We start from the raw sequence: 21,367 nt of genomic DNA, 5'->3' as shown, positions 1-21,367 counted from the left end.
ACACCCGGTTTATATGAGCTTTTGTTTAAGAAATATCCAGCTAGTTTTACAGATGAAGATGAGAATAACTATAAAAAGATAGTTGTAGCGACGAATGCTCACAGAAGGCATTACAGATCAAGTAAACAGATAGATGGTAGTAGATTAGAAAAATATAAAAAAATAATTGCACCAATAACAGAAGGTAAAGGATTGGTTATGGAAGTAAACAACAATAAAATCGATTACGTCCACTGGGATGATCCAAATGAACTTGTAGAGCGATTACGTTTATTACTATCTTCACAGCTAGCTGGCCATACAGGACATACAAATGAAATAAATTCAATTATTGAAGAACTAAAAGAGGCAAACATTATAGAATAAATATCATGTCTGTTAAAAGAGATATCGTTAATGAGTTACACAAACCTGCAAGAATTAACTTTAAAAGACGAAGAATTATTATAAAATCTCTTAATGATTTGTTCCAAGCCGACTTGATTGATATGCAAAAATATTCAAATACAAACAGAAATTTCAAATATATTTTGGTTGTAATAAATTGTTTTTCAAAATTTTTATGGGCTTTACCACTAAAAAATAAATCAGGTGTTGAAGTAGCCAAATGTATGGAGTATGTGTTTAAACAGCAAAAACCAAATAATCTTCAAACAGATATGGGAACTGAATTTTTTAATCCACAAATGAAAAAATTGATGAAAAAATATAATATTAATCATTACAATGTATACAGTGAGAAAAAGGCTGCGATTGCTGAGCGAGTTATTCGCACGATTAAATCAATGATTTGGAAACAGTTTAGTTTCAACGGTACCTACAAATGGATTGATAATTTACAACAAGTTGTTATTGAATACAGCAATAAAGTTCACAGAACAATAGGAATGAAACCAGTGGATGTTAAGAAGAAGCATGAAAAACTATTGTTAAACACTGTATACAATCACATTAAAATTGTCGATTTGGAAAGTCAAAAATTTCATATTGGTGATCATGTACGCATTTCAAAACATCGAGGAGTTTTTGACAAAAAATACAATCCAAATTGGTCTAATGAAATTTTCACTGTTTATAAAATAAAACTGGGAAACCCTATTACATATTATTTAAAAGACTATAAAGGTGAAGAAATTCTTGGGGGATTTTATAAGGACCAGTTACAAAAAGTTAAACATAAAGACAGTTATTTAGTTGAAAAGGTATTAAAGAGAAAGAAAAATAAAATTTTTGTCAAGTGGTTAGGTTTTGATAGTTCTCACAACTCATGGATAGATAAAAGTGACGCAATATAATAAAGAGGGGATAGAAAAATATGTAAAAGACGTTCCACTTGCAAGATTTTGTTTGTTGTTAGAGAATATCGAGAGAGTGAAAACATGTTCATTGTGGATATCCAAGGTTTCTCTTTTCCTGGGGAAGATGTATTTCTTTGTAGGGAAATTGCTATTTTAGATCCTACTACAGAAAACATTATACACAGAATGGTTGTTTTACCAGTAACAGAAGCAATGATAAATAAGTCATATATAAAATGTATCGAACAACAATGTGTTCAAAACCATGGTTTAAATTGGCAATCTTGGCATTTTTGTGATACTCATCTAAAATATGAAGAAATTTCAAAATTTTTACACGACAACGTATTAGACGAAACAATATTGGTAAGAAATCATGAAACAAAAAAATATTTGGAAAAATTCATGGAAAATCGCATTGATTGTGCAGAAGATGAACCTAATATACTTTCCGATGAGACTATGAATCATATTTTTAAATCACATCCATGTTTTCAACATAACAATGAAAATTTACAATGTGCTCTAAACAATGTATTTAATATTCATTATTGGTATAAATATTGTAGAAAGTGTTGACAATAAAAAAATAAAAATTAAAAATAGTCTTTTATTAATAGATACACACAAGACATTTATTTTTAAATTGATACCAGACATGAAGCTTGTAAAACAAAAGACTACGCTTGATGTGGAGAATAATTTATTGGAACTAATTGAGAATAAGTTTAAAAAGCATGGAGTTTTGTTCCCTTCAACTATTCGATGTCTTATAGTTGGCCCTTCAAATTGTGGTAAGACCAATGTGATGATAAGTCTATTGGAACATGCTAATGGATTAAAATTTGAAAATGTGTATATTTACTCAAAATCATTAATGCAACCAAAGTACAAATATTTAGAAACTTTGCTAGAACCAATTAAAGGAATAGGATATTATACTTACAGTGGAAGTACGGATATAATGCACCCATCTGAAGCGAAGCCCAATTCAATTTTTATCTTTGATGATGTTGCTTGTGACAACCAAGATGTTATTCGAGAATACTTTAGCATGTCTCGACATTCTCAGGTGGATCCATTTTATTTGAGTCAGAGTTATGCAAAAATACCTTAACACCTTATAAGAGACAATGCAAATATTTTAATTGTATTCAAACAAGACGATTTAAACCTAAAACACATTTACAATGACCACGTCGGAACAGATATGACTTTTGAAGATTTTAAAAAAATATGTTCGATATGCTGGAAAGAGAATTATGGATTCTTATCAATTTTTAAAGACAGTGAAATAAAGAATGGTCGATATAGAAAAAAAATTGATCAATATTTTTTATTAGAATAAAAGTTGTAAGTAATAAATAAATAAAGAGATATTATTAAAAAGTATTTTATTATAATCTATAAAAATATATACACAGATATACATACAAAAATATTTTCCTCTCGCTCAATCTTCATTCCAATACCAACACATATCTGAAATAAAATATATACTAGTTACCTTTTTTCTAGTGGGAAGCAGAAAGCACTTACTTGTTTATTATGTCCTTTGACTTAGAAAATGATCTATATTCAGATCATTCTCATCACATTCTTCTTCTATATGTACTATTGTACTTGGAGGAACCGTTCTTTGCTTCTTGCCTGATGTTGAGGCAAGAGCCTCATCCGGTGCCTCTTGTATGTATAGTGGTCTCTTCAACCCAAGTTGCTTTTGGACTTGTTGATGTCGCTCAAACTCTTCCAATTCATCGTCCAACAAGTTAAATCTGTATCTTTTGTATCTGTATCGACACCTCTTTGACACCATATCTAAAATTTAACGAAATTAAACAATCATAAATAAAAATGTTATTAAAATACGATCATTAGAATAAAAAATACATAGATAGAATATAGAAAAAAGAAATTAGATAAATTAGTAAAATATCAAGAGGTAAAACAAAATAAAATTATGTATAAAATTATTTTAGATAAACAATAAAATCAAATGCAAATATGGTGAAATAAACAAGGAAAAAAGTGTATAAATAATAAACTCAATACTTACACAAACAATTCCTTTATAATAAGGAAAGCCGTTTCAATAGGAAAATGAACCGGATCTTCAGTTAAAATACCAACTGACAGGGTACTGTTGCCATTCTTGATGTTGTTTGTTCACTGCTTGCTACTTACAATTGGATTAGTCTTAAACGACTGTCTGTATTTATAACAAGAAACTGAGAAAAAAAAACAATTTAACATTAAACTGACTTTGTAATTTTAAAACATTGCAAATAACTTATTTACATCAGAGTTAACCCTTTTGACCCATAAAAATGCAGTCACGTTGAACAACATCTTATTTGCGTCAGATTTAATCTTTTGACCCATAAAAATGCAGTCACATTGAATAACAACTTATCTGCATCAGATTTGATCTTTCTGACCTCTAAAAATACAATCACGTTTAATAACAACTAGTTTGCAGAATTATTGATAAATTTAAACTTTTTGATCCTAAAATATAATCACGTTGAATAACAAGTTACAGAAATACGTCAATTGATTTTTTTTTTACTGGATAAGTATAAATTGGAGAGCATCCTAATATTTGGGTTTTATTTGTGCATTCGAAAGTTACCAAGTTAAGTTGAACCAGTTACTAGTGAAAAAAAATGAGTCAGCAAGTAGTCGATGAACTTTCCAACCAGATTGTAGAGAAGATGGAATCGGTAAGTAGATTAATTAAGAGAAAATCTGATTTACGAAACGTAATAAGATATTTGAAAAAACAAATTTTTATTTTGAATAAATGTTTAAAGAATAGGGTTTCTTGTGTTAAAAATTTTCACTGTATAGAAGCAAATTTAACTATTCTTAAAACATATCTTGAAAACTTTAAGAACAGACTAAATGCTAGAAAAACTCTTAAAAGGTGTTTATTGTGGCAGGATGTGGAATCTTGTTTTAATAGTAGAATAAAAACAGGGCTAATAGTCAATTTAAAATATAAAGAACCCAAAATATTTTTGGAAAAAGCTTTTAGGAGTTTTTCAATTCAAATTAGAAAAAGTTTGTTGTCGTGTCTTTTAAAAGTTAATTTGATTTTATATGGTGTTTTTATCAAACCACAAAATGGTGAAACCTCTATTAAACATTTTTCAACCAAAAATGTAACAATTGACCAAAATACAGACCTCAAGGATTGGTATAAAATTAATTGTATTAATGTGATTTTAAAAAAATTTGAGGAATTTCAAGAAAGAGATAGTGGTTGGGCACTATCACAGATTCTACATTTAAAAGTTAATATAAATAGGTATAATCCAATACTGAGTGGTATTTCCACCTATGTTAAATTACCTAAATATATAAGCAATACAAAGAGTGTAATTAACATTAAAAATTCTGATCCTTATTGTTTTCTCTGGTCAATTGTTGCAGCGTTACATCCTGCTAAAATCAATGTTACACGAACCTCATCTTATCCTCATTTTAGTAAGATATTAAAGTATCATAATATCAGTTTTCCCATTGACATAAAAGATATCCCTAAATTTGAAAATTTAAATAAACTTTCAATAAATGTTTTTACAACAAAAGGAACAGGAAAGGAAATTTTACCTTTGCTATTAAGTAAGACTAGTTTTTCTCCTCGTATTAATTTACTTTTAATTCATTCTCAAGATAATAGTACAAATAATAATAGTAGTGATGAGGATGATGGTCCTTTGTGTAGAAAAGATCTATTTCATTTTGCTTATATTAAAAATTTTTCAAGATTAGTAAATCAACAAGTTAAAAATGTTAGAAACAAAAAATGGTTTTGTGAAAGATGTTTTAATCATTTTAGTAATGATGCACTCTTACAAAATCATTTAGAGGACTGTATTAATTCAAATTCAGTTAAGATGGTTTTACCAACAGAAAAGAATAATATTATGAAATTTAAAAATTTTAAACATAAAGAACTTGTTCCTTTTGTTATTTATGCTGATCTAGAAAGTATTCTTATAAAATGCATTGACAATAACAATGATCCTAATATAAAAACTTATTTGTCTCAAAAGCATGAAGCTTTTAGTATAGCTTATTATTTTAAATCTTCTTATAATGATTCCTTATCATACTATAAATCATTTACCGGTCACGACTGTCTTGTGTGGTTTGTAAGAGAACTTGAAAAGATAGCAAAGAGAATAACTAGAGAAAATTTATTGCAAAAATTCAACAAGTTAGGTCCATTAACTGATAAAGAAAGACATGATTTTAATTTGAGTTTTGTTTGTCATATTTGCACTAAACCTATAGTCGATCCATTGGATAAAGTTAGAGATCATTGTCATATTACAGGAAAATTTCGAGGAGCTGCTCATAGATCTTGTAATGCTAATTATCAAAATACACATACAATTCCGATTGCATTTCATAATCTCTCTGGCTATGACGCACATTTTTTAATTAAAAGCCTTAATAATAACGTTAAAGGTAATATATCACTACTTCCTCTAAACAAAGAGAGGTATATATCATTTACCAAATACATTCAAAATACAAATATTAATTTTAGGTTTATAGATTCGTTTCGATTTATGTCTGATTCATTAGATAAACTTTCCTGTAATCTAGATGATGATCAAAAACAAATAACGAGAAGGTACTTTGAAGATGATTTTAAATTTAATTTAGTTAAACGAAAAGGTGTTTTCCCATATGAATACCTCGATAATTGGGAAAAGTTGCAAGATACTTGCTTGCCACCTATTGATAGTTTCTTTAGTAAAATTAATAATGAAGGAATAACTCATGAGGATTATCAACACGCATGCACTGTTTGGAACACGTTTGAGATAAAAAACTTGCAAGAGTACGCGGAATTATATTTAAAAACTGACGTATTACTTTTAAGTGATATTTTTGAAAACTTTAGACTGATGTGTTTAAAAACATACGGTTTAGATAGTTTGCATTATTTTACTTTACCAGGGTTAGCATTTGATGCCATGTTAAAAGTAACAAATGTAGAATTAGAGCTTTTAACAGATATCGAAATGGTTTTGTTCTTTGAAAAAGCAAAACGAGGAGGAGTGTCACAATGTAGTAACAGATATGCAGAAGCGAACAATAAGTACATGGGTGATAAATATAATCCTGGTAAAGAGACCTCTTATACAATGTACTTTGATGTGAACAATCTATATGGTTCAGCTATGAGTTATTTCCTTCCTTATGGAGGATTTGAATGGATACCCTTAAATGATATTTACAATTACAATATATTAAATTGTCCCAATGATAGTGAATACGGATACATGCTGGAAGTGGACCTTGAGTATCCAAAAGAACTTTTTAATTCACACAAAGATTTGCCATTGTGTCCAGAACACATAACTCCACCAACTTCTAATTCTACCATTAAAAAACTCTTAACGACATTGTATGATAAAAAGAAGTATGTTATTCATTATATGTATTTAAAACAAGTTATTAGCTTGGGACTGAAGCTTGCTAAGATTCATCGATGCCTAAAATTTAAACAATCACCTTGGTTAAAGAAATATATTGACTTAAACATTGAATTGAGAAAGGAGAGCAAAAATGAATTTGAAAAAAATTTATTCAAACTTTTTATAAACGCTCCGTATGGCAAAAGTATAGAGAATGTACGTAAATATAAGGATATAAAAATTGTAAACAAACTGGGTGGTACATACGGTGCTAACTATTACATTTCCCAACCGAATTTTCATAGTTGTACCATATTTGATGAAAATATGGTAATAATTGAAATGCAAAAACAGAAAATTAATTTTAACAAACCTATTTACATTGGGATGTGTATTTTAGATATTTCGAAAACAATTTTGTATGACTTCCATTATAATTATATTAAAAAAAAATTTCAAGATAAAGCCAAGTTATTATACACGGACACAGATAGTTTAATATATCAGTTTTTTGTTGATGATATATATGCTCATATTAAAGAGGATATTCATAAGTTTGACACATCAGAGTACACTGAAAATAATGTCTATAACATTCCCTTAAGGAATAAAAAAGTATTGGGCTTGATGAAAGATGAAAACAAAGGTCAAATTATGACACATTTTATAGGATTGCGCTCAAAAATGTACACGATAAAAACTTTAAATCAGGATCAGGAAATTAAAAAAGCAAAAGGAATTAAGAAATCAGCTTTAAAGGAACTAACTTATGAAGATTATTATAAAAGTTTATTTAAAAAAACAATTGTAGAGGTTTCCCAAAATTCTATTGTCTCCAAAAAACATGACGTCTATACAATAACTCAAAGAAAAGTTGCACTTAGTCCATATGATGATAAAAGAATGGTTAATTTTTTAAGCACTGACACTTTACCATGGGGTTTCAATGATAAATAATTCTTAAATACGTTTGATAGTAAAAAAGTTCCTTATTCTTTATTTATTATTTTGGTAATAAATAAAAGTTTGTTTTTTAAATTATCTTTCTATTTTTGTACATCAGGTTTTCTTTAACCGATTAATCTACAAATTAAAATGGGTCCTCTATGGTGTGGTAAGTTATTTCACATATAACTTAAAAAATATATCGGTAATTAAAGCTGTTTTTTTTTTCTTTAGAAAAGTAAATTGTCATGGGAAAAAGTTTTTACCGACCAAAAAAGATTTATAAAATTACAATCGAATACAAGAAGAAAAATAATACCATACACCCAACCTACTACTTCTATCATCAAAATGTATGGAACGTTATGGTGTGAAAACTGTAAAAAATTCTTTTGTTTTTGTCAAACTTCTTTAGAGATGCATGGAGCCATATTACCTGACTTGTATTGTTTCGAAACCATGCCTAAATCATAACACACAAAGGTAGTAGTATTTGTAAAACAAATATTTCTTAATTAATTATTTTTATGTTTCAGCCTTTAGACCATGTAATTCCAAAGAACCGCGAATCCCTCCAGAAGATCAGGGATGGAATCGTATCCAATGAAGTGGTCAGGTACAAGGACCGGTACGATTCCCAAATATTACGGGGTCATTCTTCACATCATGATAACTTGGTGAGAGCGAGTTACATGGATTCTGTGACGAGGGACTATTATCGACAGGTTAAGAAAAATATACATTATAACAGTAGAGTGTATATTTTTAATCAGATAAATAACTTGTTTCAAAACAAATAAAATTTATAGTATCAATCCAATATTGTTTTATTTACATCTACCCACATATATCATTAAAATATATATACACAATAAAGCATTTATGTGATACATAGTTATTTTTCCTTTTCCTAAAAGTAAAGATAAGACTAGGCAGGCTAGGCTAGGCAGGCTATACAGATATATCTAAGCATCGTACACAAAAAAAAAAAAATTTGACGCAACAACACCTAAAATATTTCCAAGTCTCAATACAAAATTTATTTTTTCGATCACCCTGTACAAATTTAACGAAAAGAAGAGGAGATGAAGCGATAAGCGATGAGTTTTGCACTCGACATACAAGGTGGTCCGTTCCACTCAAAGACACCCCCTCTGGTCATTGTCGACCGATTCTTTTACTTCTTCAGGACAGGTAAGACAAAGAAGAGACAAGTGAGACAGGTGTAAAAACATACAGGTAACGTAGGTGACAATTCTTCGGCTGAGAAGAAGAGATCTAGAGATAAGCGACTAGTTCTTACGACCCTCTGGTCATTGTTGATCACTTCTTCGGGAGAGAAGAAGAAGAGATCAAGCGATAAGCGACCAGTTCTTACAACCCTCTGGTCATTGTCGATCACTTCTTGTACTTCTTGTACACCCCCAAGGTCAAATCATGGCATCGATACCTTCGCATCGGAGACCCTGATGGACAGGTTACCAAAGTGATTCAGGACCCCGCTTCCTTATCTACTAATATATAAGTTAAAGCTAAATTTAGAATTCACTAAAAAACTCGCACACGAAAACTAAAAGAATTTTAACTACCAACAAACATAAGTACATTGAGAATTGTGTATTTTCCTAAAACTGCGTTTTTACCTAATTAAGCTTGTTTTAAACGCTTCTAGGGAAACCCCGATTGCTCTGGCTGTGTCGCTTTGACAAAGAGCAGCTACATTTCGGAGCAAAGACAGCAAAAATGTGATCTGCCTATACAAAGTGTCGTTCTCTTCGGGTTTGGACACAAGACTCGACTGATAGTCGCAAATTTAAGTTAATGAGCTTGGTATTGTTCTGAGGCTATTTTCTTGTGGCATTTTGAATTAATTACTATTTAAGTGGGAATAAGTCACAATTAAAGGTTAAAATACGTTTATTGACGTTTCAATTTCCACTTCGGAAATCGTTCTCAAAAATGTACTAATGTTTGTATTTTGAGAACGATTTCCGAAGTGGAAATTGAAACGTCAATAAACGTATTTTAATCTTTAATTGTGGCTTATTCCCATTTAAATAGTAATTAATGAGCTTGGTAAAAAAAGTCATGATACATAAAAGAGTCCATTTTGAAAAATTAAATTTCAATTTTTCAGTGATTTCAATTTTGAATTGGCTTATACTGGGTGTTTTTTTAGCAGTATAGAAATGTAAGTTAGCGTTTAGTTTGGTTTGTCATTTTAGCATGAATAATCTGACGCCTAAACAATGCTTCCAAATTGTGCAAATTTATTTTGAAAATCATGGTTCTGTTCGAAATGCGTATCGCGCACTAATTAATTCGATTAGCCATGGAACGTTTTTGCACTACATTTACACTATAATCGGTTCACAATTTGTAGATAGCTCACTACAAGTTTAACCCTAACTAGAGAACTGAAATGCAGAGAGAATAAGTAATACGATATAATAGTAAAAATCCACCTGAAACTGACGGTTTAAGATGTTTTCGACTAACGCACCTTGTATCTGAAGGAATACAATACAGCAGTTAATCTTATAATCCGATTACGAAGATATTTTGAATGGTTACAGATGACGTATTACAGATGAAGTGTCGTAGAGTATATGATTGAAACATTTATTTGAACTAAAGAAATATAGTTTTTAAATTGTACTTATGTAATTTGTAGGTTTGTTTTAATTAAACTTTTTTATTTTATTCAAAAATAAAAAGTTTCTTGCCATTTGTAAAAGATACATTTATTTAATTAAGGGGAAAGGCGCCAAATGTCGCCCGGCCAAATGTTCAATGTGTTTTAAATGTATCCATTATTTTCGAATCCGGAGAAAACTAATAAATATTTTCGAAAAATTTAAACGCAGAATGAAAGATTACATTATTACTGAGGACAAAAAGTCACTGAAAACTTTTACAATGTTTATTTTAATATGTTATATAAGAGGGATAAAAATATGGTATAATTTTTAATTGAAAATATTGCATGCAAAAGAAACTTTTTATTTATTCTAATAAATATTTCATTCTGCCTTTAAATTTTTCAAAAATGCTTTTTAGTTTTCTCAGGATTTGAAAAAAAAATGGATACATTTAAAACACATTTAACATTTTGACAGGCGACATTTTGCGCCTTTCCCCTTTAATACCTTACGATTACAACTACTATTACTTACCTTATATAATTACGATCAGAAAACTATTCAAATTCAAAATAAATAGGATTAACTTTGGAATCCGAGTCATCTTGAGGGTTAATAATTAGCGGTTGTGTCTCTATGGTCGCATCAATTATGTGATCAAGATCCCACATTTTTTGTTCTTCTTCTATTACATATCTTACTGCATCTTTCCAGTTTTGTTCTGTAATATGTTGTAAAGACTCGTATAACAACTCACGTACAGCTTGTCTTTTATATGATGTATTTTTTCTAGCCACATAACTTTTCATTTGTGCTCAAATGAGTTCAATTGGATTTATTTCGCAGTAGTAGGGTGGAAGTCTAAAGACTGTGATGTTTTGCCTTTCCGCCATTTTGTGAACTACGTATTTCTTAAACTTAGATTTGTGTTTCCGCGCAATTTTTAAAAGTTCTGCTTTTACCATTCCATCTTCGTAAGGCAGATACTTATTCCACAGCCAGTCAAGAATATCCTGTTTCTTCCACGCAGTCGTTGCAAGTCTTTCTACTAGTCGTGAATGTTATCATTGATTATAGTATTAGATAATGTGCATTATCTAATACTATAATTGAATTTGGTGGTATGTGTTCAATCATCTGCTCAAAATACTCTTCGAAAACATCAGCTGTCATCTCCTCGTGATAGTCTTTTGTGCTTTTGGACTGAAATTCCAACAAACTATGCTTAACAAATCTTTTTTCACTGACAATGTGAGACATTATTAATCTACTGCCTTTACCAGAAGGTGGGGAGATACCAGTAGAAAAACCTTCCATAAAGGCTTGCCTGGAGCTTAATATATTTTTATCTGACCAATTTTTTTTAGAGTATGACCTGAGTTTACCCACGCTTCATCCAGGTAGAAGATTGACCTTCCTTCAGCCCGGTATTTTCGTATGGATCTTAGATAATTTCTTCTATAATATATTGAGTATATGACCTGATATGACCTGAGTTTACCCACGTTTCATCCTGGTAGAAGATTGGCCTTCCTTCAGCCCGGTATTTTCGTATGGCTCTTAGATAATTTCTTCTATAACATATTATCTCCTCCCGGTCAATCAAAAGTGATTTTCGGTCTGATTTCTCCCACCGGAAATTTAATTCCTTTAAAACTTGCCACAATTTAGTTCGTCCGATATGAGGCAAATTCAGGTCGTCTCTAACTTCTTGTAAAATTTTGTTTAGGTTTGGTATTTTTTTTTTTTTTTTTTTAAATCCATGAATTTTCCTTCGAATACCATTTTTGGCAAATTCATCAATTTCAATAGGCTTTTTCCCTCTCTTTAAGTGTTTGTTTGTGTTTGGGTTAGCTATACCGTGTTTTTTTCTTTCAGATAGGAACCTATATATAGTTGACTCCCCTACGTCAGTCATGTTGGCACAACTTTCGACTATGTTGCGAATATATATATATATATATATATATATATATATATATATATATATATATATATATATATATATGTGTGTGTGTGTGCATGCTTATAAAATCCAACTCGTGTAATAATTTAAGGTACACGATGATCTAGCAAGAGAGATTGCCATTGATTCCGATATTTATAGGCGAATTTTGTTTATCAATAAAGCTCACTTTTAGTGAAATGGCTACGTCAACAAACAAAACTGTCATATTTGAAGTGACTATAATCCTCAAGTGTATGTTGAGAAAGCATTACATCCAGAGAAATTACTGTTTGGTGTGCTTTATGGGCTGGTGAAATCATTGGTCCGTACTTCTTCAAAAACGATGCTAGCCAGTACGTTACAGTCAATGGTGACCGCTCTAGAGCCATGATTACTGACTTTTTCATTCCTTAATTAAATAACCATGCTGTGTGATTTAACAGCGCTAGACTACTTTTTGTGAAAATATGTGAAGTCGCTAGTCTACCCCGATAAGTCTGAAACGACTGACCACTTAAAGGACAAAATTCGCAGTGTTACTGCCGATATACCGCTACAAATGTTAAAAAAAGTCATCGAAAATTGGACCTCTAGATTAGACTACGTCAAAGTTAGCCGTGGAGATCATATGCTAGAAAGTGTATTATTTAAATTAAAATGCCAAAATATTATCTTTCGCATGCAGTTTCGCATTTGTCAATTTAAAAAAATAGTCTTTGTTTTATTCCATTTCAAAATTCTATACCTATATTCTATAGTGCAAAGGCTGCACTGTATTTATTTACTGAAGTGTATTTACTGAAGAGAAAGAAAAAACAGCATAATAGAGAAATTATTACAACCTTTCTAACTGTAGGGACGCTAAAATGTTTTGGATCACCATCAAAAGAATACGTGGTAATTAACGTAATATCGAAATATCGGTTGATTTATGGGAACAATGGGAACAATCAGAAATTTTCATCAAATAATTATTATAGAAAATACATCTTTGACGTGAATCACCCCTATTTTGACATATCAATTACTTACGAGGAAGTATACACAGTTCTGAGCAGCTGCAAATACAAATCTCCTGGTTCTGACGGGGTCCCTTATGAATTCTTAAAACATCTCTCTAACAAACAACTGGATCTTATCTCTAACTTCACTTTTTAATAAAATACTAGAGGAAAAACTAGTTCCTTCATCCTGAAGTAATACAATAATGATATATAAAAAAGCTTAAAGAAAGACCCTAATAATTACCGAAGCATTACATTAATAAGTTGTTTATGTTAAGTACTTATGCACATTTTATATAACCGTCTCATGCCATGATACGAGAAATTTCTTATACTTCCAGAACGTCAGTGAAGATTTCGGTCGAATAGAGTCTGCACTGACACTGTATACACACTCTCTTCGACCTTCCAGAATAATATAATTAAGCTCTACAAATTAAAAATTTATCTTAATCAATGCTGAAAAAACCTGGGATACATTAAGCTATCCTTCTCCAAATAAAACAAAAGCGTCACTCCTAGTAAAAATGAAATAAAAACTTCGAAGTGGATTGCATTTTAATGCAGAGATACTTTTTTCTTAACTTTTTAATAATTTTACCGTTCTCCCTTATGCTAAAAGTTATCTTCTGTTAAATGTGACAGTACATATAACTCGACTAATAGCTCAGTTAGGATTTTGCAATAACCAGAAATTGAAACTTACCCTTAGTCGAGCCAGTCACGGCATCAGTCTAAATGAGATTTGCACCATTTGTAATAGTAAAGAATTTAAGACAATCGAACATATTTTTTTTCATTTTTCAAATTTTTGCATCAATGAACCCTATGTATGAGGTCTGTTTATCCATTTTAAATAAATTTGTTCTTTACTTTTTTGGATTTAAGATATTTGTACGTTTTGTGTTTACTTGTACTAATCTTGCTATGTATCCATGTTATTAAAAGCAATAAAGTAAATAAAAAAATTACTACAGTGCAGCAAAGGTATGATGAGTATTTAATCATTTTGCAAATTGATTTTTGCTCTCTAACAGTCCCTCGTTGTGGATAAAAACTTTGCATAAAAAGAAATACTTCTATGTAATTACAAATCATAACATTAATGTTAGGTATAGTTTATAGTTATAAACAATTAGAAAAAATTTAAACTACATACCATTTTTGGTAGTTTAACTATGCTGCTTATAATTATCATGAGTTAGAAGATGATTTTTGTAACATGGTTGTCTTGTGAAAAATGTAATGTTATTTCATTTTTTTGGGAAATCAAAATTTTAAATCATTTTCTACCTAAAATCAACATGAATGTCATAAATATATCATGATATCGAGATAAATAACAGCGGTTTCCGATCCATTTTTCCACTTTGTTTTTCCAAATTTTTCACAAGTATTTATTTTTGTCACATGATTGACAATATACAAGTGTTACTTTTTAGTCTAGACATAAAAATAAAGCACTTTTATGCCTACAAAATTTAACAACTCAAAGCTTCGTAAACCGCAGTGGACTTGGTAGGCAACAATTCTTCGGTTACAGTCTTTACAGTAAAACAAGTATTTTTTTAGGTCTTTACAGTCTTTTACACAAAATATCTGGAGGAATACGCTATGGCGTGTGATCTTCGGAATCAGACACAACACAAACGTTCATAAAACTTAACGAGTAGCGCAAACATCGATGATTTTTCTTATTTGTTAAAGTGACAATCTAAAGAAGTATCCATAGTAACATACAAATTATTTTCGACGTTTAATAGTTATTTATGAACCAGGGGTATTAAATAGATGTTTATGCCCAGAGAGCAACGATGTGCCCTCTGGGCATAAACCAGATATAAACAAGATGTATATGCCCAAGGACATATACACCTTTTAAATAATTATTGGATTCGACCGTTACTTGATGGAAATTCATTTTATGTAACAATAAAACACTGAAAACTTTGTTTTCAAAACTTCCACAAAATTTATTTTAAACTCTTATCACTACAGCTGTTTCGGCTGATTGCCTTTCTCAAATGGTCTATTTTTGGCATGCGTTTACACTTTATAGTCTCTAATGAAATAGGTTGAGGAGGGGAGAACTGTTTGTCTCAAGTTGGTCATTCAGAATTATATCTGTGTTTTTAATTTGTTGATTTCTATAGATTCTAACAAAGATAGCTTAAGGCCTTTATTTTGAATGTGAAGAATTTTAAATGCGTCATTAAAGGAATGATTATGATCTAGAAGGTGAAGTGCGTATGTAGAATCTATTTTTCTATTATTGAAAGCCCTTTTATGTTCTGCTATTCGTTTATTAAAATTTCTACCAGTTTGACCGATGTAAGTTTTTGGGCAGTTGCCACATTTAAGTTTGTACACGCCACTGTGTTTTTTAGTGTTTTTTATTTTGGCTTTTGTCGTTTTTAATATATTTGCCTAGGTTGTTATTTGTTCTGAAAGCTGGGTATTATTTCTTTCTTTTTTATGTGTTATGATACTAGGAACAAGGTTTTTTGCATCAAATGAAATTAATCTCGAGTTGTTAGGTAATTGAAAATGTTGTATTTTATTAACTAGTTCTATTGTATTTTTTATAGTAAATTTAGGTGAAAATTTAGTGTGTTCTAAAATAATCTCTAACAGTTTTTTTGAAAGTTTATATGACGGAGCTGTATGAAAAGAAACTACAGGTCTTATTAGGTGATCCGGTTTGTGTAGTTTAATGAAAGAGTATAATTTAAGAGGTTGTGGGTTCATGATATTGAGGTATTTCTGTTCTATTGGATTTACTATTGATTTTGAATTTTCTAAAGCTGGTTTTGATACTTTTCTGTCGGATCTAATATTTTGATTATTTAAAAATTCTATTGTTTTGTTATTATATTCTATTTTATCTATAGCAATAGTAGTGTTTCCTTTGTCTGCTTTTGTAAACACTATGTTGTTTTCTATTGATTTATTTTTAATTAAAATGGCTCTTTTATTCTCTTCAATAATACCAGCTTTCAGAACAAATAACAACCTAGGCAAAAATATTAAAAACAACAAAAGCTAAAATAAAAAACACTTACACAGTGGTGTGTACAAACTTAAATGTGGCGACTACCCAAAAACTTACATCGGTCAAACTGGTAGAAATTTTAATAAACGAATAGCAGAACATAAAAGGGCTTTCAATAATGGAAAAACAGATTCTCACCGGATCACCGGATCCTTTGAGAATTGCCAGTTTTATGTGAATTCTAAATAATGTTTTGAAATAAGACATTTCTAATAAGTTATCCTTTTGTTTGTATCTTTGCGCCCACGCGGGCATAAAGTACACTATTACGTAGTTAGTAACTAAGCAATAGAACACAATAATAAACTAGTATGGCATAAAAAAAATTATGTTCTTAAATGTCTTATTCGGACTAAAAATGACTTTTTGTGCCTCGGCAGTAGTCAAACGTACAGCCTCGCCACAAAAAGTATCATTTTTACTCCTAATCAAACAATATATTATTTTTACAAGATGTCTTCCTCATTATTGGCCCAGTCGTAGATAATATACAGCAATAAAATATTAAGTATGACTTATTGTCTTTTCAAACCCTCTGTGCTTTAAACTATTTTGCAAATAGTCCAATAATAAATTAATTCAAAAGTAAAATGTCACAAGTAAATAGCTTTATACATTTTTATTTTTCGGTCAACTTCAATATGTAGGTATTAACAAATTAATCATTAATATGGGTAAAAAATATCAAAATTTTTTCGGTTTTATATGTTTAATAATAACAAAGTCTAGCAAATAATTGCTAAACAATATTTAATCTTCTTCTCCGACCACTTTCACTTATATCTATTGTAAATACAAATCATTATTTACAGAAGAGATATTTTTATTTAACATTTTTGTCATACGATTACGGTTCAGGACTGGAGAGAAATTTTCAATTAAGCAATTTTGTTTGTCAAGCATACTTATATATGTGAGAATGGCGGATTTCCTATGTAAATCTACACTTGATTATGTAGTTTGCATTTATAACTAATAAATAAACATGCAAAGGGAATAATTGTTATGTAACTTAGACGGTCTTTGTTACGAAATGAAGCTTTCTTTCTATAATTTGACTATAATCGGTAATGAACTTGTGGGTTATGAATTGCACGAAATCACGGGTCAACGGACATTATTATGAAATAATTAAGGAAATAAAGTTAGAAATTTTATGAAAGTAATATAATACTAAAGACATAAAATGTAACTATTAACAGATGTAGCGAAACAAGAACGTATCATATTGTAAATGTTTCAAGTATAATTATTACATCACAGGTTGTTTACAATGAAAACCCATATAAGGGTTTTAAAAATTAAATGTACTCATACTTATAAAGAAACAATATGTTAATTACGAAAAAATCTTTTTAGCGGTTACATAAAATATTGTAAAACTTTGTAATATCACAGTAGATGAGCAACTTTTTCACAAAATTTTGTTCTGATTGCGATTGTGGACCTCAATTTGTGGCTGTTATTAAATCTCGAACTCAGTAAAATGGTTTTTGAACAATGTGTATCTTTAACAGGATTAAAGTTGTTTCCTATCTTACCAGCTTGCTACATTTCTTCTTTTTAAAATACATAAAATTAAAAACTCGCTCATTGTACACCCAACATTCTCACAATTTAGAAAAGAGTCTAGTTTATAATATAATATTATCTTCTTTTTACTTGCAGCTTCTCACTCTGATAACTTCATCAATCGTTTAACTAGCACCTTCCACTGTTTGCTTATTTTGTTAAATTATATATGATAAATATAAAGTTCATTCGATTGTCTATTGTCTATCTCCACACTTCAAAAATCTGCCTGAGTGAACCACTGAAGAAATGGAGATCATGTTCTCGAAAGGGTATACAATTAAACTATGAAACAACCCTATATATGCTTCATTTTGCGAACGCTCAAACAGTTATCGTACAAGACCAGGAAGATCTGCAATTTATGACAAAGCGATTAATAAAGGAATATGAGTGATGGGGACTAAATGTTAATTCAAGAAAAATAAAGTACATCTGTATGCTGAGCTGAAAACGATAAACTAAACTTAGAATATGGAAATATTATTTCACCATGTTCCGAATATATCTACATATTTGCGAGCAAAGATGGAAAGAGACAGACGCAATAAAACAGAAATCGAAGAACGGATCCTAACATTGAAACAAAAAGTTCTTTTTACACTGAGTATACACATTATACACATTATGAGTTTATTAATTTCATATTTTAATTAATATTAATATTTTATTCATCAATAACTTGCACAACAAGCTTGTTCATTATCAATAGATCTATAGTTGGCGTTTATTAAACTCTCCATATCTTTTCGTAATTTAGATATACCATCTCCACAGTTGTATATTTTAATATCCTTCACTGTTGGTCAGTTGGTCTTGAGTAATGCTTTGACATTTTACTTTCATGGTTCTTTCATTGACTGTGGGTTTAACTGAACTGATGACATTTTACCCCTAGTGGCTTGTTCTGAAAATATATTTTTGGCACAGATCAGCAGTATGTATATCGAGAATTATGCACTTAAAAAATGAAATAATAGACAGAACTATCACCATCATCGAATAAATACAGCACAAACAGCTACGTTTTTTCGCTGTACATGTCCGTACCAAAGTACGCGACAGAGTTGCTTCCATAAAGTCCTCGTAGACACACCGTCTCAGGACTTGCAACTTCAACGTGGAGTCATATGTCGCCATGTTACCTAATCCAACGGTAACTTTAACATCCTAATTATTTATATGATATAATGTCAAACAAATGTAACTAATTATTTGTTAACGGATGTTTACCCATATATTTAGTGGCTACATTCATGTACTCCTAGACACCGATGATGGAATGATGGATTCCGAAAACGTTTTGTCAAACACAGCCCATTTGGGTTTTTAAATATATACCTTTTACAAAGGATTTAAATTAACTTTCAAATTCCTTCTGTTGATGAAATTTTAACTCTACTTGGTGGAGGACAGTTTTTCACTGTTTTAGACATGAAGGATGGTTATTGGCAAGTGGAGCTGGATGATGAAAGTGCAAATTTAATGACTTTTGGCACTCCATTTGGTAGGTATCAATTTAATAAACTGGCTTTCGGTATCTGCTCAGCCCTAGAAGTAATCCAGAAAAAAAAATTTGAAATATCTGGAGATCTTGAAGACGTAGGCCTTTACTTTGATGATTTAATTGTCACTGGTGCCTCAGAAGCAGAACATGACAGGAACTTAAAAAGAATTGTTGACTGTACTACCAAATACAACATAGAGTTTAATAAGTCTAAGGCACAGTTCAAACAAAGTAGTGTTAAATACTTGGGTCAGATATTTTCAAAGGATGGTGTGAAAACAAGTGATAAATATATTAAAGCAATCTTAGACATGCCCACATCAGAATGCAAACAAGATGTTTAGGAATGGTAAAATATTTATCCAAGTTTGTACCAAGCCTATCAAAAATATCTGACCTGTTAAGAAACTTGATAAGATTGGATGTAGATTGGCAGTGGTCAAGTGAGCATCAAGATTTACTGGATCAACTAACCCAAAGAAACCAACAGAAATTGAAACAGATGCAACACTAACAATTTGACCCAAAGAAACCAACATAAATTAAAACAGATGCATCAAAAGATGGATTGGAGGCATGTTTGCTGCAAGAAGGCAGACCTGTGGCTTTTGCATCAAGGAGCCTTACAAAAACTTAGCAGCAGTATGCTTAAATAGAAAAAGAAACTTTAGATATTTTAATTGCTATAAAGAGGTTTTACTACTTTGTCTATGGAGCTTGTGTAAAAGTCCACAGTGATCACAAACCACTGGAATCAATTTTTAAAAAAGATTTACAGTCGATTTCACCAAAAATCCTGAGAATGAGATTAAAATTATTAGATTATGATTAAGTTGTGTCGTACAAACCAGGAAAAAGCATGTACATATCTGACACACTATCAAGGGTATTTCTAAAAAACAACAAAAGATCTGTTGATATAGAGTTTGCCGTTCATTCAATTATCAATGATTTACCGCTATCTGAGGAATGAAAAAAATCAGTTTCGACAAGAGCCAATAGCAGACCCCAACTACAAGTTGTTTTTGATTTTATCATTAGTGGCTGGCCAGAGCAAAATATAAAATTCCAGAAAATATCAGACACTTTGCCAAACTAAAGAAGAATCTATTTATAACTAATGACCTTCTTTTTCTAGACAATAAATTAGTTGTTCCTTTTTCATTAAGAAAAGAAGTTCTAGGATTACTTCATGACAGACATTTAGGCATAGAAAAAACAAAAGCACTAGCACGCCAAATTTATTATTGGCCTGGTATGGCGATGAATATTGAATCATATATAAGGGCATGTAAGAGTTGTGAAAAATTTGCTAAAAAAACCCAAAACAAACTCTATTATTTTATCCACTACCTAAAAGGCCATGGGAGAGGGTTGGTTCCGAAATTTTCACATATGCTGGAAAAAGTTACATAGTTTTATTTGACTGATATTCTAACTGGTTAGAGGTATTACCTATTAAAGACAAAAGTACTGATTTAGTAATTAAGACAGTTTTTGCACGTGTAGTGAAACATTTAGAAAGTTTAGCAGAAATTGGAACTTTACTTTAATCTTTCGTAGTCCTAATTATCTACGTTCAAATGGATTAGCAGAAAAATCAGTGTCAACTGGAAAAAACATATTAAGGTAAACTATAGATGAAAGAAAGCATGCGGACCTTTAGTCAGCATTATTAAATTATAGAAATTATCCATTAAAAGGTATGGGATACTCTCCATTACAACTTCTTAATAGCAGAAGATGTAAAACAAAAGTTCCAATTTCAGTTGATTTGTTGCATCCATGTTTGTGTGAAAATGTTGAAATGAAAATGAAAGCTAAAAAAGAATTAAATGAGACAACTTTTAATAAAAATGCAACAATGTTGAAGCCATTGAACAGGGACATGGATGTAACAGTTCTTGATCACTGTAATAACACCTGGAAGTCTGTAAAAATCTTGAGTCAACATGAATCGC

The 21,367-nt window shown here is 30.4% G+C and overlaps 1 protein-coding gene across 1 annotated transcript; it reads left to right on the top strand.

Annotated features, from left to right (window-relative positions):
* The first annotated feature begins 3,454 nt into the window (after positions 1-3,454).
* On the top strand, positions 3,455-8,448 carry LOC140431468 (uncharacterized). The gene is made up of 2 exons (XM_072519388.1): positions 3,455-8,164; positions 8,218-8,448. Exon 1 carries the CDS (start codon positions 3,965-3,967, stop codon positions 7,691-7,693), a length of 3,729 nt encoding a protein of 1,242 aa, XP_072375489.1. The 5' UTR covers positions 3,455-3,964; the 3' UTR covers positions 7,694-8,164; positions 8,218-8,448.
* The last annotated feature ends 12,919 nt before the right edge of the window (positions 8,449-21,367 follow it).

The sequence above is a fragment of the Diabrotica undecimpunctata genome, unplaced genomic scaffold (genome assembly GCF_040954645.1).
Source record: "Diabrotica undecimpunctata isolate CICGRU unplaced genomic scaffold, icDiaUnde3 ctg00000801.1, whole genome shotgun sequence".
NCBI lineage: Eukaryota > Metazoa > Arthropoda > Insecta > Coleoptera > Chrysomelidae > Diabrotica > Diabrotica undecimpunctata.
The sequence above is the reverse complement of the archived record's forward strand: the minus strand, read 5'-3'. Positions and strand labels throughout refer to the sequence as shown.

Bases quoted from the DNA above. Each gene is read 5' to 3' on its own strand.
- LOC140431468 (XM_072519388.1), top strand. From the start codon at position 3,965: ATGAGTCAGCAAGTAGTCGATGAACTTTCCAACCAGATTGTAGAGAAG.